Source organism: Oncorhynchus keta, chromosome 5 (assembly GCF_023373465.1).
Source record: "Oncorhynchus keta strain PuntledgeMale-10-30-2019 chromosome 5, Oket_V2, whole genome shotgun sequence".
NCBI lineage: Eukaryota > Metazoa > Chordata > Actinopteri > Salmoniformes > Salmonidae > Oncorhynchus > Oncorhynchus keta.
In genome coordinates this window covers 13,488,665-13,510,912 of record NC_068425.1, presented here as the reverse complement: position 1 = coordinate 13,510,912, position 22,248 = coordinate 13,488,665, and the positions used below count along the sequence as shown (strand labels likewise).

The 22,248-nt window shown below is 38.1% G+C and overlaps 2 protein-coding genes across 6 annotated transcripts; one reads left to right on the top strand and one right to left on the bottom strand.

Annotated features, from left to right (window-relative positions):
* Positions 1 to 1,984: 1,984 nt before the first annotated feature.
* LOC118365317 (UNC93-like protein MFSD11) lies at positions 1,985 to 10,859 on the bottom strand. 2 transcript variants are annotated; one of them, XM_052518756.1, is made up of 13 exons: positions 10,363 to 10,859; positions 9,340 to 9,395; positions 9,071 to 9,085; positions 8,853 to 8,932; positions 6,796 to 6,892; positions 6,626 to 6,684; positions 6,285 to 6,432; positions 6,042 to 6,091; positions 5,813 to 5,878; positions 5,604 to 5,729; positions 5,327 to 5,501; positions 5,055 to 5,190; positions 1,985 to 2,962 (listed from the first exon to the last, which is right to left on the bottom strand). In XM_052518756.1, exons 1-13 carry the CDS (start codon positions 10,450 to 10,452, stop codon positions 2,807 to 2,809), a joined length of 1,254 nt encoding a protein of 417 aa, XP_052374716.1. In that variant the 5' UTR covers positions 10,453 to 10,859; the 3' UTR covers positions 1,985 to 2,806. The 2 variants fall into 2 exon arrangements, with proteins under 2 accessions (XP_052374716.1, XP_035603336.2); XM_035747443.2 differs by having other exon boundaries at positions 9,071 to 9,178; positions 10,363 to 10,858.
* Positions 10,860 to 10,861: 2 nt separating this feature from the next.
* Positions 10,862 to 16,383, top strand: LOC118365325 (ubiquitin domain-containing protein UBFD1-like). Of its 4 annotated transcripts, none has more exons than XM_035747458.2 (7): positions 10,862 to 11,014; positions 11,815 to 12,102; positions 14,445 to 14,653; positions 14,783 to 14,848; positions 15,584 to 15,689; positions 15,778 to 15,860; positions 16,014 to 16,383. In XM_035747458.2, the coding sequence occupies exons 1-7, from the start codon at positions 10,999 to 11,001 to the stop codon at positions 16,122 to 16,124; spliced, it is 879 nt and encodes a 292-aa protein (XP_035603351.1). In that variant the 5' UTR covers positions 10,862 to 10,998; the 3' UTR covers positions 16,125 to 16,383. The 4 variants fall into 4 exon arrangements, with proteins under 4 accessions (XP_035603351.1, XP_035603355.1, XP_035603354.1 ...); XM_035747462.2 differs by having other exon boundaries at positions 15,778 to 15,909; XM_035747461.2 differs by having other exon boundaries at positions 15,778 to 15,914.
* Positions 16,384 to 22,248: the final 5,865 nt, after the last annotated feature.

Genomic DNA, 22,248 nt, shown 5'->3' with positions numbered 1-22,248 from the left:
CGCAACAGTATAGGTGCTACCTGACAGTCTTTAGAAAGGAATAGTTGAAATAGGAGTTGAATTAGAATACTTTTTATTGTATGATCAACATTACGGTTTCCTTCATTCTAATCTAAGTAGGGGCCTACAGTGGTATTTTAGCACCATCTCCTGAGCATAATGTGTATTGCATGTCGTTGTCCCACACAATAACCTCTGATATTGAATGTGGAATCTAGATCTTCAATTCCCAGTAAAGAAATCAAGTGTTGCACTTGCCCAGTGACATATACCAACACTTTGGAAGACACAAACTGAAGAAGAGGTACAAGTAAGCGCACTAGCTGGTTTAAACTGAAAAAATCTGATTGTGTTTGTACCTACTCGTTACCACATAGGACAGGAACTCATTGCAAATAGGTTACTTATACCTAATATACACTGCTCAAAAAAATAAAGGGAACACTTAAACAACACAATGTAACTCCAAGTCAATCACACTTCTGTGAAATCAAACTGTCCACTTAGGAAGCAACACTGATTGACAATAAATTTCACATGCTGTTGTGCAAATGGAATAGACAACAGGTGGAAATTAGCAAGACACCCCCAATAAAGGAGTGGTTCTGCAGGTGGTGACCACAGACCACTTCTCAGTTCCTATGCTTCCTGGCTGATGTTTTGGTCACTTTTGAATGCTGGCGGTGCTTTCACTCTAGTGGTAGCATGAGACGGAGTCTACAACCCCCACAAGTGGCTCAGGTAGTGCAGCTCATCCAGGATGGCACATCAATGCGTGCTGTGGCAAGAAGGTTTGCTGTGTCTGTCAGCGTAGTGTCCAGAGCATGGAGGCGCTACCATGCCAGTACATCAGGAGACGTAGAGGAGGCCTTAGGAGGGCAACAACCCAGCAGCAGGACCGCTACCTCCGCCTTTGTGCAAGGAGGAGCAGGAGGAGCACTGCCAGAGCCCTGCAAAATGACCTCCAGCAGGCCACAAATGTGCATGTGTCTGCTCAAACGGTCAGAAACAGACTCCATGAGGGTGGTATGAGGGCCCGACGTCCACAGGTGGGGGTTGTGCTTACAGCAGAACTTTTGGGATTTGCCAGAGAACACCAAGATTGGCAAATTCGCCACTGGCGCCCTGTGCTCTTCACAGATGAAAGCAGGTTCACATTGAGCACATGTGACAGACGTGGCAGTCTGGAGACGCCGTGGAGAACGTTCTGCTGCCTGCAACATCCTCCAGCATGACCGGTTTGGCGGTGGGTCAGTCATGGTGTGGGGTGGCATTTCTTTGAGGGGCAGCACAGCCCTCCATGTGCTCGCCAGAGGTAGCCTGACTGCCATTAGGTACCGAGATGAGATCCTCAGACCCCTTGTGAGACCATATGCTGGTGCGGTTGGCCCTGGGTTCCTCCAAAATGGAAGACAATGCTAGACCTCATGTGGCTGGAGTGTGTCAGCAGTTCCTGCAAGAGGAAGGCATTGATGCTATGGACTATCCCGCCCGTTCCCCAGACCTGAATCCAATTGAGCACATCTGGGACATCATGTCTCGCTCCATCCACCAACGCCACGTTGCACCACAGACTATCCAGGAGTTGGCGGATGCTTTAGTCCAGGTTTGGGAGGTGATCCCTCAGGAGACCATCCGCCACCTTATCAGGAGCATGCCCAGGCGTTGTAGGGAGGTCATACAGGCACGTGGAGGCCACACACACTACTGAGCCTCATTTTGACTTGTTTTAAGGACATTACATCAAAGTTGGATCAGCCTGTAGTGTGGTTTTCCACTTTAATTTTGAGTGTCACTCCAAATCCAGACCTCCATGGGTTGATACATTTGATTTCCATTGATCATTTTTGTGTGATTTTGTTGTCAGCACAATCAAATATGTAAAGAAAAAAGTATTTAATAAGAATATTTCATTCATTCAGATCTAGGATGTGTTATTTTAGTGTTCCCTTTATTTTTTTGAGCAGTGTATTTTAAAAAAAAGTTTACAATAGACATTTGCTTTATTTATAACAAATACAAATCACCAAAACATTAACAGGCAGTTAGTATGCATGACTGACAACATATTGATATGTAAAATATAAAAAATGGAAGTAAAAGGATACCATAAATGTTAATGCATATGGATGTATTTTTTTAACTACTCTACTACATGCTATGGGCACTGAAAATAAGTTGTACAGTAATTGTATTATTATAAGGCAATATTTGTTTTTTTAAATCACTGGATAGCTCTTGTAAGCTTTGGCATGGTGGATGTGGAGAATTGTCATAGATTAGGTGTGAACAATTTTGTCTGTCTATACACATTTCAACACAGCATTAAATTTGCAGGTATACATCAATATCTTTTCCCATACATAGCAAGCATTGTCACTAATAACATATTTTCTCAAACTGTAAGATCGTTTGATAAGCCTCAATATGGACATTTCTTCAGTTTCGTATGCATCTTAAATTCTAACAAACATCTAAAAACAATTCCATCAAGATACGAAATGTATGACGTATTATAACACTACCACAGAATTGAATTTTAAACAATGACACTATCTTAAATAACAACCCTGAGAGCAATGCATAAAGACAGCTAATACATCAGGTGAGTGGTTACGACTTATATTACACATACACAATCCGATTGGAAAAGTAAAAAAAATGACATTTAATCATGATACAATTAGTGTGTTGTGCAAGATGAGTTACGGCTAAGACATTGAAGGTGCAAAGTATTTTTCCTGTTAAAAAACCTAGAAATGTAAGTCTGACATACATGACTGTGCCAGTGTTGAAATGACGGATCCTAATAATCTTGTTGTAGGTCTACAGAGAAGTTCTGTATTCTTTCCACCACGAAGAAGCAGAGTGTTCCAGTGAAGCCCAGGATGACCATAATGAGCAGTTGCCATGTCAACAGCAAGTAGCCACTGTAGAAGAAGGCAACTGCTGCAAAAATGGACTGGCAAAGGAAAGAAGAAAACAAAAACTTGTTGAAAGTAATACAAAGAGTTGACTTTGTGTTACTACTCTGTCACAGTAATGTATGAATTGTATCTTAAGATTGTGAGTTCTTACAGAATTCTAATGTAATAAACTAATGCATGTTTGTGTGGCTAAATAGACCGACACAAGAAGGCCTTCAATCGTCCTTCCCTCTAGTTATTCTTACAGTATACCCACACAAGGGATACACTACGGGTCAAAAGTTTTAGAAAACCTACTCATTCAAGGGTTTATCTTTATTTTCACTGTTTTATATATTGTAGAATAATAGTGAAGACATCAAAACTATGAAAGAACACATATGGAATCTTGTAGTTACCAAAAAAATGTTAAACAAATCTAAATATATTTTATATATGAGATTCTTCAAATAGCCACCCTTTTCCTTGATGACAGCTTTGCACACTCTTGGCATTCTCTCAACCAGCTCACATGGAATAGTTTTCCAACAGTCTTGAAGGAAGTCCTCCATATGCTGCGAGCTTGTTGGCTGCTTTTCCTTCACTCTGCGGGTTGACTCATCCCAAACCATCTCAATTGGATTGAGGTCAGGTCATCTGATGTAGCACTCCATCACTCTCCTTTTTGGTAGACTAGCACTTACACAGCCTGGAGATGTGTTGGGTCATTGTCCTGATGAAAAACCAATGACAGTCCCACTAAGCCCAAACCAGATGGGATGGCGTACCGCTGCAGAATGCTGTGGTAGACATGCTGGTTAAGTGTACCTTGAATTCTAAATAAATCACAGACAGTGTCACCTGCAAAGCACTCCCACACCATAACACTTCCTCATCCATACTTTACGATGGGAAATACACATGCGGAGCTCATCCGTTCACCCACTCCGCGTCTCACAAAAACACGCCTGTTGGATCCAAAAATCTCCAATTTGGACTCCAGACCAAAGGACACATTCCCACTGGTGATGCTATATTTGTACCAATACAAAATGGTCCAAGGCAAAGTATTATTATTTTTTAAAAGGACACTACTTTAAAATATATATTCTTAAAATCTTGCAAAATCTTCCTAATGTCCATTGCTCATGTTTCTTGGCCCAATCAAGTCTCTTCTTCTTATTGGTGTCCATTAGTAGTGGTTTCTTTGTAGCAATTCGACCATGAAGGCCTGATTCACACAGTCTCCTCTGAACTGTTGATGTTGAGGTGTCTGTTACTTGAACTCTGTGAATAATTGATTTGGGCTGCCATTTCTGAGGCTTTTAACTCTAATGAAATTATCCTCTGCAAAAGAGGTAACTCTGGGTCTTCCGTTCCTGTGGCGGTCCTCATGAGAGCCAGTTTCATCATAGCACTTGATGGTTTTTGCAACTGCAGTTTAAGCAACTTTCAAAGTACTTGAGATGTTCCATATTGACTGAACTTCATGTCTTAAAATAATGATGGACAGTCGTTTCTCTTTTGAGCTGTTCTTGCCATAATATGGACTTGGTCTTTTTTACATTTTATTTATTTTATTTTTATTTCACCTTTATTTAACTAGGTTGAGAACAAGTTCTCAGAACAAGTTCTCTTTTACCAAATAGGGCTATCTTCTGTATAACCCCTTACCTTGTCACAACACAATTGATTGGCTCAAACACATTAAGGAAAGAAATTCCACAAATAACTTTTAAGAAGGCAAACCTACTACCTTATGAAGCTGGTTGAGGGAATGCTAAGTGTGTGCAAAACTGTCATTGCAAAGGGTGGCTATTTGAAGAATCTCAAATATGAAACATATATTTTCATTTGTTTCACACTTTTTTGGTTACTACATGATTCCATTTGTGTTATTTCATCGTTTTGATGTCTTCACTATTATTCTACAATGTGGAATATAGTAAAAATAAAGAAAAACCCTTGAATGAGAAGTTGTTCTAAAACTTTTGACCGGAAGTGTACATCAGCCTACATATACCTAAACATCCATAAGTTATTAATTAACTAAACTGCAACGAACTACACCCAGCTCACCACAGAATCAGTTGCTGGTACACATGTTTTAGTAAACGATCAGCTGTATCAAACTCTCTCGGGGGTTACCTGGATGAATTTGAAGATGGCAAAAGCAGGCGCGCTTTGCTCAGCATAAACACGCCCCAAGATGCTGTACAGTTGAGTATTGAAACAGCTGTCACCAAGTCCAAGCAGGAAACTACACAGCAATGCGATGGAGATACTAGGAAACAGATAGGAGACGCTCAACTGTGAGGGGGTGACAACAGGTCGTTTTCAACTGACATGATTTCTGATTAATATTAAAACAATATACAGCCCTGCTTTTATTTTTTATTTTTTAAATATTAAAACAATACCTTGGTGTCAGATATGGCTTGTTCAGTGTGCTAGTTTTTAAAACCACAGGGGCATCATCTGGGATGTTGAGGTAGATCAAGTAGAAAGCGACAAAATGGACGACCATCCCCAGGAAGACCACAGATGTCCGTCTGAAGCGGTTATTCTTACATACTAGTCCAAAGACTCCTCCACCTGACAAATCACATCAGATTACTGTCAAACTAGTTCCTTGTTAGATTGTAACACCAACATAAGAGTGATGGGTAAACGTTACACTGGGCAACACAAACCTACCAACTATCTCTCCAATCCCCACCACGATTCCGGAGATCCCAATCAAGCCTTTAGCTGCCGCTCCAAACTCTGTTGTTGCCCCGATACATGTCCCATACACACCACTGTAGAAAGATAGCTCCAGACCTACGATGACAACACACTGCTAAAAACACTATTCCTCTGAGGGAAATGTCTGGACTTTTGGTTGTGCAGTACAATCTACTTACCAATGTATGCCATGCAACAGCTCAGGAGCAATATGGTTTTGGTTTTGATGAGTTGCAGGATTGTCTCTGAAAAGAAGGAGACACACAAGGAATTACGCTGGATGACTAACAGGATAGTAAACAGTGAAACAAAATAAACCAGGTAACAGAGGTGTCCTTTAACCAAAATAAATTGATTAGTGTTTGATTGTATAATAACAAATGTGCCTGTGATACTACATTAACTTACTGAATTCTGACTTTGCATCTTGTACTGCAGAGTTGGCTCTTTGCTTATACCTGCCAAACATTAAGATGGAAAATGATCAAATTAGCAAGACAAATACATTATTTATTTTCAATACTGTGATATTCAAATTCATAGCAGAATGAATAACCACCATTTAAAACAGAGACACCAACGCAGTGCCATGGATTCCCATTTGAATAAGGGTACAGTGAGAGAGTACTGTCAATTAATTAGGAAACTAACATCGTGCGAGATGAGAGCAAAGGCTGGCCTTCCTCCTCATTGAGCATCTCCTCCTCAGTTGGAAGAGTCTTTCTCAGAGCCAGGAAGCTGAGTGTTCCCAGCACTGAGGTAACCAGAAGACCTATAAAGATAGTCTTTCTGCTCCTATCTGAGAGGGACATCAAGAACAAAGGAAACAGTGTCAAACAGAGAACACACACCATTACTAAGCAGGGCAACAATATTGGAAGGACATATGAGTCATATCCTAAATGACAACAAAGATGCAATTGCAAGTTTTCATTAATGTTAGCTCTATTTTCTCTATATTTTCCCATTAGATGAGCTTCACATGCACATACCTGATATTTCTATTCTTCCATTCCAATCAAAATAAATGTAAAGATTGCCAAATAACATGCTGAAAAAGAAAACAATGTGTTACAATTACACATTCGGCTCTAGGCAACCAAATAATGGAAATAACTGCCATTAGTATATAGCCTACCATTAATATATGCCATTAATATACCTGCACTGTAAAAGGGCCCAAAACATCCCTGTGTTCCTGTTGATGGTGGAAGCATCAGAGTTCTCCACAAGGAAGTGTCCTTGGGCTGTCCAAAGCACTGATAAAAGGGATACAAAGAGTGAGTGAGAGAGGCTGATTAGGAACTGCAGATGTAATGAATAGAGATGGTTGCTATTTAATGACATTTGAATAGATCAAAATGCATTATCGTGGAACAATTCAGGGAAAATGTGTCCATTTGATTTAGAACAAACTAACATTATCAAACAATTTGTTTCATCTGCCCTAAGAATTCTCATTTAGCTCTCCCATTTGTAAAATATTTGCTTTGCTTGCAATCAGAGAAAATGAACATAACCCAAGCATTTCCCTTTTATGTAAATCATTAACAAGCTCCATTTCAGACTTCATTACCATGGTAACCTTTGTCCAATGCTCAACAACTGACAAGACAGACTCGATACTCTTTACCATGCATACAGGACATATGCTCCTTGATTTGATCTTCCGTACCCATATTGATAACTGTTTATAATACTGTGTACTTACTATGGCATTTGATCTACTTACAAATCATTATTCCAACAGCAAAAAATGGGTTAACTCAGTTTACACATTTTTTAGGAATGAATAGCATGCGTAAGAGAATAGCAGACTCCAGAGGCATGTAGTGAATTTTGGATTGGATTAGGCATATGCACAGAGGTGAAACATACACTACATTACCAAAAGTATGTGGACACCTTCTTGTTGAACATTTCATTCCAAAATCATGGGCATTAATACAGAGTTGGTCCTTCCTTTGCTACTATAACAGCCTCCACTCATCTGGGAAGGCTTTCCACTAGATGTTGAGACATTGCTGCGGGGACTTACTTCCATTCAGCCACAAGAGCATTAGTGAGGTTGGGCGCAATTAGGCCTGGCTAACAGTCAGCATTCCAATTCCTACCAAAGGTGTTCGTTGCGGTTGAGGTCAGGGCTCTGTGCAGGCCAGTCAAGTTCTTCCACACCGATCTCAACAAACCATTTCTGTATGGACCTCACTTTGTGCACAGGGGCATTGTCATGCTGAATAAGGAAAGTATCTTCCCCAAACTGTTGCCACAAAGTTGGAAGCACAGAATTGTCTAGAATGTCATTGTATGATGTAGCGTTACGATTTCTCTTCAAGTAAATGGTCTAGCCAGAACCATGAAAAACAGCCCCAGACCATTATTACTCCTCCACCAAACTTTGCACTATGCATTCGGGCCGGTAGTTCTCTCGGCATCCGCCAAACCCAGATTCGTCCGTAAGACTGTCATATGGTGATGCGTGATTAATCACTCCAGAGAACTATTTTCCACTGCTCCAGAGTCCAATGGCCATCGAGCTTTACACCACTCCAGTCGACACTTGGCATTGCACATGGTGATCTTAGGCTTGTGTGCAGCTGCTTGGCCATGGAAACCCATTTCATGAAGCTCCTGAAAGAACAGTTCTTGTGCTGATGTTGCTACCAGAGTTTGGAACTCTGTAGTGAGTGTTGCAAGCAAGGATGATTTTTACACACTACATGCTTCAGCACTCGGCAGTCCCATTCTGTGAGCTTGTGTGCCCTCCCACTTCGCGCCTGAGCCATTGTTTCTCCTAGACGTTTTCACTTCACAATAACAGCACTTACAGGGCAGAAATTTGAAGAACTAACTTGTTGGAAAGGTGGCATCCTTTGACGGTGCCAAGTTGAAAGTCACTGAGCTCTTTAGTAATGTGATTCTATTGACAATGTTTGTCTATGGAGACTGCATGGCTGTGTGCTCGATTTTATACACTTTTCAGCAACGGTTGTGGTTGAAATAGACAGCTCTACTCATTTGAATGGGTTCCCACATACAAGTCCTTTGTATATATATATAGTGTCTATGACTTTATACCAAACTGTCATGTAAATCATGAGAGTTCAATGTAAAAACATATTTCTACCAATATATAATAATGTGAATGATTCTGTAGTCGGGGAATGTTAACCAGATACCAGAGGGAACAAAGGAGAGATCCCATGTAACCGGACTTACTGGCTGCTCCTATGCCGATTAGTACTGAGGTGAAGTAAAAGGACCATGTTGATGGGGTGATGAATACAGCTACGTAACCACTATGGAAAAGAATGGAACCATAACAAACAACAGCACATGACCTTGTTATAACTACTTCAGACAGAAATATCAATCAACTACAGATCTGCAAATAGAAAATGAATGGGGGTAATTCCTTTAGAATTCTTGATACTCACCTGTAAAGAATTCCACTGAAAAACATTGTAAACTGTGGTCCAATTATTGCAACAACAGTTGGAGCTAACAAATTTGAAAACGAAAAAATTCCATAGATGATTCCAAGGCTGTTGTACAAGGACAGAAAGAAAACAGTACAGTAGGAAAAAGTTTAGTGTCTGGTACAAGGGCCAATGATTCTGAAAGACGCACCTTATCTCCCCCACTCTTTTTGCTGGGATAATGTGGTTTTCAAATATTTAGCCTATGGTAACACCATCCAACTCACCTGTGATAACCACTTCCAGTGAAGGTATCATTGTCCAGGCTTTTAACTATGGTTTGCTATAAAAGACAGATATTAATGTGAGCATATGAACATAGAAAATATGTTCTCAAATATTGCTGCCACTACTACCAATGTGCCCTGTGGATATTGACCTTTACATGTATTCATTTGAGTAATTCCTTTGGCATGACAATCTATTGACTGATGAAGAAATTGGAAACACAAGATGCGCCTGACCCAGGACTCCTCCAACAATGCACCACTGACAAGGAAGGCTGTTAAGGACATCATGTGAGCTGGAAGATGCACAGAAAATAAACTGATACAATTTATCATGGGGTAAAAGTCCTTAAACTTGAGAGTCAAAGGCAATGGACTTGAAAAAAAGCTAAGCATAACTGCAAAATGACAACAATTCCAATCTAATTTTATTGGTCTCATTCCCATATTTAACAGATGTTATTGCGGGTGTAGCGAAATGCTTGCGTTCCTAGCTCCAGCAGTGCAGTAATATCTAACAATTCACAACAATACACACAGATCCAAAAGTAAAATAATGGAATTAAGAAATATATCAATATTGATGTACCATGAATGATAAACAATTATGACATGTCTAATGTAACCCGTTTTAAGATATCAAACAGCTACCAACTATAGATAGCAGTTATCAATGGGTAACTGCCCATTGTCTCAAATTAAATGGATTATTTTGCAAACAAAACAACTGATCAGTCAATATATTACAAACATGTCAAATGACAACAGATATTATATTTCTGATAAATTAAGAGTATGTGGCCCACATGACATGTAATTTGAAGGGGAGAGGTCAAACAGCTGTCAATTTCAGATACATTAGCGAGCTCGGAAATTGCTAGTATATGAAATATTATTGAGTAGGCGTGAATTTTCTCCAGTGATATTGACTCTCTAAACAAAACAAATTACCAGTCAATATAGTTTGCCTGGGTAACGACTTCAGCTAAGGTCACACAAGTGAAAGTGTGTTCTTTGACTTACTTCAATGTTTCCACAGGTGGTGAAAGCAGTGAAAATGAACAGAAATCCTAGTCCCAGAATGACAACGTTGTAAATCCTGAGGTCTGCCATGATTATATTATTCTTGCACCACCTCTTGGTAGATGTCCCAGGTCGCTTCACAACACTCAGTGCAATGAGGTAACATTATTCCAACAGTTACACTTCTTGCGTCGACCAGACATTTCTAAGATAGCTAAGCAAATACAAAAACCATAGGATATAGCTAGAGACCCCCACGCCTTCGATGGACAAGCACTTTTCGGCTACTCTTCTTCAAAAGTCCATATGGTAACTTTTCTTCCGCACGCTCTCTCTGTTAATAAATTATCAGCACGAGCCAATTCAGCATAACCCTACCATTAGCACACTTGGTAGGTTGTTGTAGTTAGTAGGCTAATGTATCTAATAGCTAGCTAGCGAAGTTTCTCGTGATCGCATACAATACGACCAAGCTTCATGTCGTTGTTGTGAGGGGGGGCAAATGACTTTCATTAGAAACCAAGCATACAGTTGAGATTTATCAAACGCTTTACAGTCAATGGAAGCCCCGTAGGACCAATACACGTCAGCGCGTCCGTTTCCCAGCAGTCTCACTTCATATTGTACACAATCATCATGGCGACCCAGGATGGTAGGTATTGAAAAATATATAATGTTATGCTTTCCCACATATCCATGCTGGGCAATTTAGCAATTTTCAATTCATTAATTTAGGCATTTAATTGTATTTCTGGCGTTGGTACAAATTCAACATGTCAATGGGATTTAAAAGCATATTTTCTTCATAATCCAATGTTCGCCCTGTTATTCTGGTCACTGGCTAGCTGCTAGCCAACCATATTTAGCTAGCTAACGTTAGCTCTTTCGATTTTGTTACATAGCCAAATAACTAGAGCTACTGTTACATAAGTTGTAATTTGATTCTAGAAACCTAGGACAAATGTAATAATTGTTGCCAACACTATGTTATTTTTTAGCTATCAACATTAGCTATATTAGGCATTTATAAGCTAGCAAGTTATATTAAATAGCTAGCAAACTCTTATCTGACTGCAAATGTAGCTTGGATGTGTCAGCTAACTTAGCTAGCATGACTAGGTAGCTAGCAAGTTAGCGCTATTTGCAAATAAGCTACAGTAGCTCGCTAACAGCCACGTGAGATGTCAGATTTAGCTAACGTGGCTAAACGACCCACAGAATACCAAATAGGTCAACCAGCCAGTTGCTTGCAGCTGCTTTGTCATAACAAACTAACTGCATGAAGCCATACTTGGTAGTTATTATTTGGCTGAGGATACTTAATGTGACAAACTATTCCCAGACATTGAGTTTTGACATACTCTATGGCTTTGACAAAGCTGTGTCTGGCTGAGAATTCTTGTGGAGCTGAGAATTCTCAGCTTAGCTATGCCTTTCATAATCCTTTCATAGGAAGTGAAGAAGTCGTAATGGAAACTGAAGCCACGTTGAAAGAGCCACAACCACTGTGTGAAATTGTTGGCAAAGGGAATGCTGAAGTATTGGAAACTGTGTCTCGGACAGATAATGCCGGGGAAAGCTCTTCAACTCAGGACCCTACTGTCAGCAATGGAGATGACAGTGATGAAGGAAAGGAGATGGTGGATCTAAAGATTATTTGGAACAAGAATAAGTATGATCTCAAAATTCCTTTAGATGGCACTGGAGCCAAACTGAAAGAGCGAATCCATTCACTCACTGGTAAGTAGTTGTTTAGGCTTGCGTACTAACTACTTGGATATGTATAACAGTCACAGAGTTTTTTTGTGTTTTTTTTTAAGGGGTGGATCAGCTAAATATTGCGGAAATAATATTGGTTCCATCAATGTAATTGTCTGCATAATTTCCAATCCATACACACATGCATACATATACACATATATACATACACATACCTATATAGACATGCATACTTTTTTAAAGAATATACCTTTATTATTATTCCCCGCAAACCCTACTACCGATCCCCCAATTGGAGTAAACTAATAAACACTTTGGCTTTTACCTTCAATTTATACATCTTATTACACATTTTACATTCACAGTCTATTTTACAATAGTTATTTTTTGTTTGTTATTAGTCCTTCCTCTATTTCTGATATCCTTCCAGTTTGATTTCTATTTGTAACTGTGCTATTTCACAAACGTTCTGAACATATATACATTTTACAGAACCCGTATGTTCTTCATGTATTATCTTGCTATTAGTCCCACCCTTCAGCTCCATTCAACCTCTCCCATCTATCTCTCAACATCATCCATTTTAGATTTATATTTGCCATATATTTTTCAACTGTGCTGTGATGCTTCACAAACGACTTGAACCTTTCTATTCTCATAGCTTCTACAGATTGTAAATTAAAAATAAACATTTTTGCTAAAATAATTATTATATTATTGATTGATTGACTATGGCTTTTCAAATCACCCAGTATTGCTGTCTGCAGCGTTAGTTCAAGGCAAATGTTGCAATTCTTCAGCCGTTCCTGGACCTGTGACCAAAAACGAGCTACATATGGACAATACCAAAATAAATGATCTAATGACTGCCTCCTCACAGCAGAATCTGAAGAGCTGGGAAGATTGTATCCCCCATATATATAACATTCTATTAGTTGCAAGAATTTTGTATAGTAATTTAAATTGAAAAATGTGAAGTTTTGCATCCGGCGTTGTTTTGCATATCAATTCATAAACCATGTGCCATGGAATGGGTACATCGTAAAATCTCTTCCCAACTATTTTGCAATTTATATGGCACAGCTGTCAGTTTTTTGGTCCTTAAATTAAATTGGTGTTTGTTTTTATTTATCACACTTTTCTTTAACAATTTATGTTCTTTAATACAGGGCCGACATACAAGTTCCTTACTTTTTTCCCCTTCTACTTGCTTCTTCCATTTTTGTGGTAATGCTGCAATTAATTGGTTGTAATTTTGGGTAGAGCAGACATTTCCATATGTCTGTGTGAAATAACTCCACCAGTCCTATTTATGATATCATATCTTTTTTTTTTACATTTCTTTGAAAAATACTTTTTTTTTATCAGTAAGTATATTTGAATTTAACCACAATATTTGTTGTATTATTTGTTCTGTCTTTTCAGGTGGATTAAACTGAAATTGCAACCAACTTTCTAAGGCTTGTTTAAAAAATAAAGATATTTTGGAGATGATTTCCTTTTCAAATCATCGAAAGTGGGCCGGTGTAATCTGAATAAAGGGAAAAAGGCCCTTCTTGAAAATAGGATGAGACATTCTTACCAATTTACTAGAGAACCAGTTTGGATTTAAGTATAACTTTTGTATGACTGATGCCTTTAGTGAGAGGTCTAATGCTTTAATATTTCATAAATTCATATTTGTTATATAAATAGGCCCTTTTCATTTTATCTGGCTTGCCGTTCCAAGTAAAATTAAATATTTTTTGTTCATATAATTTAAAAAGCAGGTCACTAGGTGTAGGCAAAACCATAAGCAAATAGGTCAACTGTGATATAACTAAAGAGTTAATCGGGGGATTTTTCCACAAATAGACAGGTATTTTCCTTTCCATGGTGGCAAGATCTTATCTATTTTTGCTAACTTTCTATAAAAAATATATTGGAGTGAGATAATGTCTTTCTTTTGGGATTTGTATACAGAGTATGTCCACATCTCCATCAGACCATTTTATTGGTAAACTACATGGTAATGTAAAATTTGCAATTTTTTAGTGATCTAATATTATAATTATCATAATTTGGTTTTAATCCAGAGAAGATAGCAAAAGTATCTAGATCCTCTATGAGGCCGTGGAGAGACTCTAATTGTGGTTTTAAAAGAAAACATGAATCATCAGCGTACAATGACACCTTAGTTTTTAAGCCACAGATTTCTAATCTCTTAATATTATTGTTTGATCTAATCTTAACAGCTAACATTTCGATGGCAATAATAAATAGATATGCCGATAGTGGACAACCTTGTCTTACTCCTCTAGACGGTCAGTGTTGATTAATGTCTCTCAACCACCCTTTCTTTTTTTCTCTCTCTCTGTTAATAGGTCTTCCACCTGCTATGCAGAAAGTGATGTACAAAGGCCTGCTACCAGAAGATAAGACGCTACGTGAAATTAAAGTTACAAATGGTGCAAAAATAATGGTGGTTGGATCTACAATAAATGATGTACTAGCTGTAAATACTCCAAAAGAGGTTATTCAGCAGGAAGTTAAAGCTGAAGAAAACAAAAAGGAACCTTTGTGTCGGCAAAAAGTAGGACTTTTCAACGTCTTTTGAGTTCCATATTTGTAAATTAACAACTTTTTTGCCCAAGGTATAGTCACAGGTTATGATATTTTGTATTCAACTGTGAACTTAAAATAATAATGTATTGAATTTCAGCAACACAGAAAGGTGTTGGACAAAGGCAAACCAGAGGACATAATGCTATCTGTTAAAGGAACAAAGGTGAGTATTTTCAACAAAACCCGAATGATGGTTGGGAAAGTATGCTTTTAATGGTTGTTTTACACTGAGTATACCAAGCATTAGGAACACCTTCCTAATAGTTTTGTAGCCCCCATCCCTTTGCCCCCAGAACAGCCTCAATTCCTTGGGGAATGGACTCTCAAGGTGTCCACAGGGATGCTGGCCCATGTTGACTCCAATGATTCCCACAGTTGTGTCAAGTTGGATGGATGTCCTTTGGGTAGTGGAATATTCTTGATACACACGGGAAACTGAGTGTGAAAAAGCCAGCAGCATTGCAGTTCTTTACACAAACCGGTGCTCCTGGCACCTACTACCATACCCCATTCAAAGGCACTTCAATCTTTTGTCTTACCTGTTCACCCTCTGAATGGCACACATACACAATCCATTTCTCAATTGTCTCAAGGCATAACAATCCTTCTTTAACCTGTCCTCCCTTTCATCTACACTGAATTTAAGTGGATTTAACAAGTGACATCATTAAGGGATCTTAGCTTTCACCTGGATTCACCTGGTCATTATGTCATGGAAAAAGCAGGTGTTCCTAATGTTTTGTATACTCAGTGTATATTGCGCTGTTTATGTATTTTTCTCACAGATATTTCCACTGGAACACTGTATCACGTTCAGGAGCTTGGAGATGGTTCGTTGTGAATTACTTCCTTGTTCTTCCACTAATGACCAGCAAGTGTTCTCTCATTTGTTACACAGGAACGCTTACCAACAGTGCCTTTAGCCGGAATGTACAACAAATCTGGTGGAAAAGTTCGTCTCACCTTCAAACTGGAACAAGATCAACTGTGGATTGGAACTAAAGGTGAGATGACCCCCTGGTTTGGTTGTATTGTGTATAAGGAAAAAATGTTATGGCACTCACCCTTATCTGTGTATATTCTCTCCTACAGAGAGAACAGAGAAAATCCCAATGGGCTCCATCAAACATGTGGTGACTGAACCCATTGAAGGCCATGAGGATTATCACATGATGGTAACACGTTTCCTTACTACAAACTGCACAAGCCAGAATGACAGTTGATGTAATGTATGTTTTTTTTCCATAAACACATACATTATTTTGTCAAAAGTAGATATCTTACTGTAATTTATTGTGCAATTAATTTTCTGTCATTCACTTTCCTAGGCGTTTCAGTTGGGTCCAACAGAAGCCTCTCAGTATTGGGTCTACTGGGTGCCAATTCAGTTTGTTGATGCAATCAAAGACACAGTCCTTGGAAAGTGGCAGTATTTCTAATGTGCCTCTATTATTGACATTGAAGAACTGTGATCTAGAACAGGAACATATGAAAATGGGGATCTGGAGACAACAAGGAGTCCTAAGGAACTTAACATTGAAGCATATTAGAGAAGCAAACTGAAGGATGCATAAGGACTAACCATATTATTTGGGGTTTCAAGTGCACTATGAGGCAGCATCATATCCCTCAGCCCAGTTCACCATTCATTTTTTTGCGCAAACCCAAGGGAAAACAATAAAACTAAATGTACAGAGATTGCTGATGCATTTCTCAGTTATTCTTAAAGTAATAAAATATATTTAAGAAAAAAACAAAAAGCTGCACTAGTATGGTAGCCTATGTTTATTTATTCTATGAATCAACACAAGCAAACTTGCCAAAGTTGAATATGGTTTCTAATGGTCTCAATATATTGGTTTACCTGTAGTCATGATAAATGTTCATGTTAATAGAAATGATTGAAACATCTAATGGAATTTATGAAGATTCCCTCAGAAGAAATATATCACTATATAACTTAAATTAGTAAGCAACTTACTCATGTAAGTTTAGCTATTTACATCACCACATTAGCAGCCTCCCTCTTGACAGCGGATATGTGATTTTGCTTTAGAGTTTATTTAGTACAATTCTACACATTTTGCAATAGGATATAGAGAAAGTTTTGCTGTTTTAAAGCAAGTTTGCTGCAATTCTACACATTTTGTCATGTTTCAGAGAGAAGATCTTGCAATTCTATTATAACACATTTGTATATAATTCTACACATTTTGCCCTGGGGCAAAGAGGAAAACTTGCTGTTTTACAGCTAATTTCCTGTAATTCGACACATTTTGCCATAGGGTGGACAGAGGTAAATGTTTTTAAAATTATATCTGAGAAAGACTGACTAACAAAATCAATGGGGGCCTCCCGGACGGTAAATCGACCATGATTACTAAGTTTAGATACTGTAGCTGGACGCTAGACTAATTTAACAATCTGAAAATGTTTAACTGAAATGGGCTATGGGAGTGACTATCAGTGACTGACATAACAAGAGAAAAACTGCTAATGCTCAACCAAATTTTGAAATTGCACTTTGTGTATTCTACTATTCTAGCTTGCAACAGTAACTGATACACCCACTGAATAAAAAATACATTTGATCTGAGGGCCCATCCCTGGTTTAGATGCACTATGCTGTTCCTACAGGAGAGGGCCACAATGTCACACTTTTACATTTCTTGTTCATAGCAATATCATCTGCCGTGGGTATAATTTCTCAGAAATGCAAAGGCCTTGATGTATTTATATACAGATATGAACTAGTAACTGCAACATTCATATGCATTGCTTTATTTAATTTAAAGTATTTAATAAGTATTCAAACACTGAAAAGCATACAAAGTCCAAGTTTGCTTTGCATTTGCCAATGTCCATACAAATTCCCAAAGCCTAAAAATGTATAGTTTTTTTTATCTGCAAAAAATGTACAAACACTTTAAAAGCAAATAACTGAAATAAGTTGTTTGGGACTGGCATTGTAGTGATATTAACTGGTTATACCTTTTCCAGTAATAAGGTTATCTATCAACTGAGCAGATATTGAACTAACCAGCTTATAAGAACATATCAGTGTTGTCTGGCATTAAAAAATATATATATTGCAACCATCTCTTGGAGTTGTCAGAGAACTGTCAATTTAAACATTGACCTTGACATGCTTACAATTATGATGCTTATAATGGTTACAGTTGTTATAATAATACTTCAATTTCCAGTCTATGAATATAAGGTCATTTTTATCGACGTGGCTAGAGAACGACCTGACCCTTTAACCCAGGTGGCTCCAAGTTTCCAGTAAAGATCATCACCCTTTGGTATACTCTGTAATTTTAGTGACATTTTGCTGGTATCTCCTCAGACCTTATTAATATAGAAAATGCACCTAAGTGGTCAACAAATGCAGTCCAGTAGTCTTTACACATTTTCATAATAATGGTTAAATCTGATTGCGCAAACAGCCCTCACTTGTCAGTATATTTGTGACATCGTACACCCTGGTTTAAATGCTCTTTCAAACTACCAAACTTTGTAATGTAGAATCTCTGAAACATGGTCAATGATGTTTTGTTATATTAGCTATACAGTAGTGAATAAATAATACTGAAAAAATATATAAATGCAACAATGCAACACTTTCAAAGATTTTACTGAGTTACAGGTCATATGTTGAAATAAATTCATAGATTTCACATGACTGGGGAATACAGATGTGCATCTGTTGGATACCTTAAAGGCATGACTATGGGCCTCAGGATCTCGTCACAGTATCTCTGTGCATTCAAATTGCCATCAATAGAATGCAATTTTGTTTGTTGTCTGTAGCTTATGCCTGCCTGCCCATACCATAACCTCACCATCACCATGGGGCACTCTGTTCCCAACGTTGACATCCGCAAACCGCTCGCCAACATGACACCATACACGTTGTCTGCGGTTCTGAGGCCGGTTGGATGTATTGCAAAATTCTCTAAAACAATGTTGGAGGCGTCTTATGGTAGAGAAATGAACATACAATTCTCTGGCAACAGCTCTGGTGGACATTTCTTCAGTCAGCATGCCAATTGCACCCTCCCTCAAGACGTGTGGCATTGTGCTGTGTGACAAAACTGCACATTTTACGGTGGGTTTTTAATGGCCCCAGCACAAGGTGCACTTATGTAATGATCATGCTGTTTAAACAGCTTCTTGATATGCCACACCTGTCAGGTGGATTGATTATCTTGTCAACAGAGAAATACTTACTAACAGGGATGTAAACAAATAAGTGCACAAAATTTGAGAGAAATAAGCTTTTTGTGTGTATGGAATATTTCGTATATCTTTTATTTCAGCCCATGAAACATGGGACCAACACTACATGTTGTGCTTATAGTAAAGTGTAGTAAAAAAAAATGGCCCCAAACCACTACAGGCAGCAGTGTTAGCAGCACTTAAATGACAGTCAATGGTCACCTAACTAGTGTGTACCATAATCCATTATCAACAGTCTCCCTCATATAAAGTTCCAGAGCTCAAACAAAAGGTAGCTATGAGTGTTGGACATCGTTCTTTTTACAGGCCAAAGAGTACCATCCAATATGCCACGTACAAACCTCATATGTTGCCTAATTGAGAGACTGTACCAGGTTTTTGTAAATGTGTTATGAGGAAAAAGCTAAAACAATTTTGAGCATATTGATTTTCCTCAGGTAAACCAATATTATTTTTTTTTACAAAGGAAATATACTTCTGTTCATGTGATTCATTTATGGTTACTACTTAAAGTATGTTGATTGAGCTTCACTGATTGAAATGTATAGGAATAAAAACGATAATTGTTTACATTTATGATGATGTTTTGTCATTCTTAGTATAAAAATGGTCTAAGTGGGATGCCATAGGCTAGGGACATTTTTATGCCATGTCCTCTAGAGATCATACACACTGAAAGGTGATCTAATCAGTAATTCAAAAAGTTTATTGTAAGACTTTCACCACAAAGATACACTTGTTCAGGTTCATTTGAGACAGTAGAGCAGTGGACTTTTAACAGGTAATGTCCAGACATAAAATATTAAAAAGTTTAACATTAGATGCAACGTTTTTTATTTTTGTTTTTGTTTGTCACTGGTTTCCACCCTAAAGAAGAATGTTGTTACAGGATGAGGTCGGGTCAGGAAGTGACCTTATGAAACCTTTCAATCTCGTTACCTGACAGGACACACCCTTGTTTCATTTTCTTAACCAAAAATAATGAAGATTTGGTTTGATGATATGATTGACATCTGGCTTGACCAGTTTGAAAGGCACTATTGTATCCCAAATGGAATGCTCAAGTGTTGATATTACATCACTCTTATCAGACCACATACTTCTCACATGATAAATGGAAACCAGCCAGCCCAATGTCTGTTTTGTATATAACTATGTTTCAGCATGAGGTGTTTTTTACCATGGCACATTTTGTTATGGAGACTGCACATACTCAATGATAGTTACAGTACCGTAGAAAGTATCCACCCTTTTTGCACAGTTGTCACATGTTCAGTGGCTTACAGCCTGGGCTTTCAATGCATTTCAATGATGTACATTTCCCACTGAACCACTCAACCTAGAAATGATTGAAAATGTGTTGTTTTTTTAAACACGCTTGCATGGTTGTGGTTCATTCAGATTTTTACTTAATCATCACATTCACTAGTCTCATTACAATTAGTAAATGTTTTTTTTGTGTGTTTAATCATCGTTTCTAAGGAGACAGTAATGCATAACAACCATTTTTTTTGCATAACCTTAACTATCAGTGAGACAGTCTTGCATTTCTCATGAAGATTGTTATGAGATTATCACAATGTCCTAGACCTACACCAAGTAGCATGACCTCTCCTCCTAGATGCACATTTTCTGATAGCTTCATCAGCGACACGTTACCTAACCTAACTGACTTTTTGTCTAAGGACGTAATCCTCCTGAACCCACAAACATGCAACAGTAGCCTATTGTATTTTGTGAATGTTTGTGAATGTTGTTTTGGAACTGCCACCTTGACAGAATACACTTTTACCAATGTCTAGGTCCCTAAACTGATGTGTTGCGCATAACTTGAAATTCCAACAGTTAAAAACATTGGAAGATGTTTGAAGCACGATATTGTGTAACCAAAGTGGTGACATTAATGACTATCTAGCCTAAATCGTTTTGCGATAAACATATTACTGTAAAATAGTGTCATCTTTCATCCCAATAAGGGTCTTAGTGCATATGTCCTATTCATGCTCCATGGGTCCTAAATCATGTTCTCTGGTACTGTAACTTGAGTTTTAGTGTCACATTCTTGTGTGACGTTCACAATCTGCATGGTGTTGTTCATAGTTTTATAAAGTACAAGAACTTGGTAATCTGTAATCACTTACTTAACAACCCTCATACAAATAGAGTCTTACAATGCATTGTTTTCTCTCACCAAAGAGAATGCATTGTTTGATTGTGTTTCCTGATCCAGTTTGTTCAAGTTTATACCTATAATTGTCATTCACAATCACATTGTTTTCATTTCAAGTACCTACTGGAACTTAGTGTACTGTACACATTACCTACACATTACTTTGGATTGACATAGTTTTCTATTTACTTATAAGTTCCCAGTATATTTGTCACAGAATGCCCCTTGAAACTGCCCAAGTTGACCTACTAAACAACCTTCGGCAGAAGAAGGCAAAGAAGAATAGTGGGAAAATGACATGTCGATAATGAGCAGTAAAGCAGTGTCAATTCAAAGTGATGTTGGCTCTGTATTTACTATGTAGAGTAGAAGCTGAAGACGAACACTCAACAAATGTTAATGAGGTACATATTAACAGATCATCAACTTAGAAAAATGTTAAGAAGTAACACAATCTACAATATTCCTAGATGTTCTGTCTATTACATAACTGAGCCACTGTTTTGGCACAGAGCGGCTTCGGCAGTGTCATAAAGGTTCAGTCATACAATTAAATAAATACTAGGCTTCATAGAGTCCACATTTCTTTATTTTTGCCCTTGTGTTTGTTTCATATAAACATACCCTAACCTAGAGAGAAAAGAGATGCTGTGTCGTTGGATCAATATTTACATAATTGTATTTACATATTAGAAATTCATTATCATTTTATTGTAGTATAGTGTACAAAACATTAGGAACACCTTCCTAATATTAAGTTGCACCCACTTTTGCCCTCAGAATAGCCTCAATTTGTCGGGGTATGGACTCTACAAGGTGTTGAAAGTATTCCACAGGGATGCTGGCCCATTTTGACTCCAATGCTTCCCACAGTTGTGTCAAGTTGGCTGGATGTCCTTTTGGTGGTGGACCATTCTTGAAGCACACCAGAAACTGTTGAGCATGAAAAACCTAGCAGTGTTGCAGTTCTTGACACACTCAAACCGGTGCCTGGCACCTACTACTATACCCCATTCAAAGACACTTAAATATTTTGTCTTGCCCATTCACCCTCTGAATGGCACACATACACAATCTCAATTGTCTCAAGGCTTAAAAATACTTCCGTAACATGTCTCTTCCCCTTCATCTACACTGATCGAAATGTATTT

Bases quoted from the DNA above. Each gene is read 5' to 3' on its own strand.
- LOC118365325 (XM_035747458.2), top strand. The intron at 12,103-14,444 runs GTAAGTAGTTGT...CTCTGTTAATAG, and splicing joins GCGAATCCATTCACTCACTG to GTCTTCCACCTGCTATGCAG. The intron at 15,861-16,013 runs GTAACACGTTTC...TCACTTTCCTAG, and splicing joins ATGAGGATTATCACATGATG to GCGTTTCAGTTGGGTCCAAC.
- LOC118365317 (XM_035747443.2), bottom strand. From the start codon at position 10,452: ATGGCAGACCTCAGGATTTACAACGTTGTCATTCTGGGACTAGGATTT. The intron at 8,933-9,070 runs GTGAGTATCAAG...TCTTTTCCATAG, and splicing joins TTCAGTGGAATTCTTTACAG to TGGTTACGTAGCTGTATTCA. The intron at 5,502-5,603 runs GTAGGTTTGTGT...GTGATTTGTCAG, and splicing joins GGGGATTGGAGAGATAGTTG to GTGGAGGAGTCTTTGGACTA.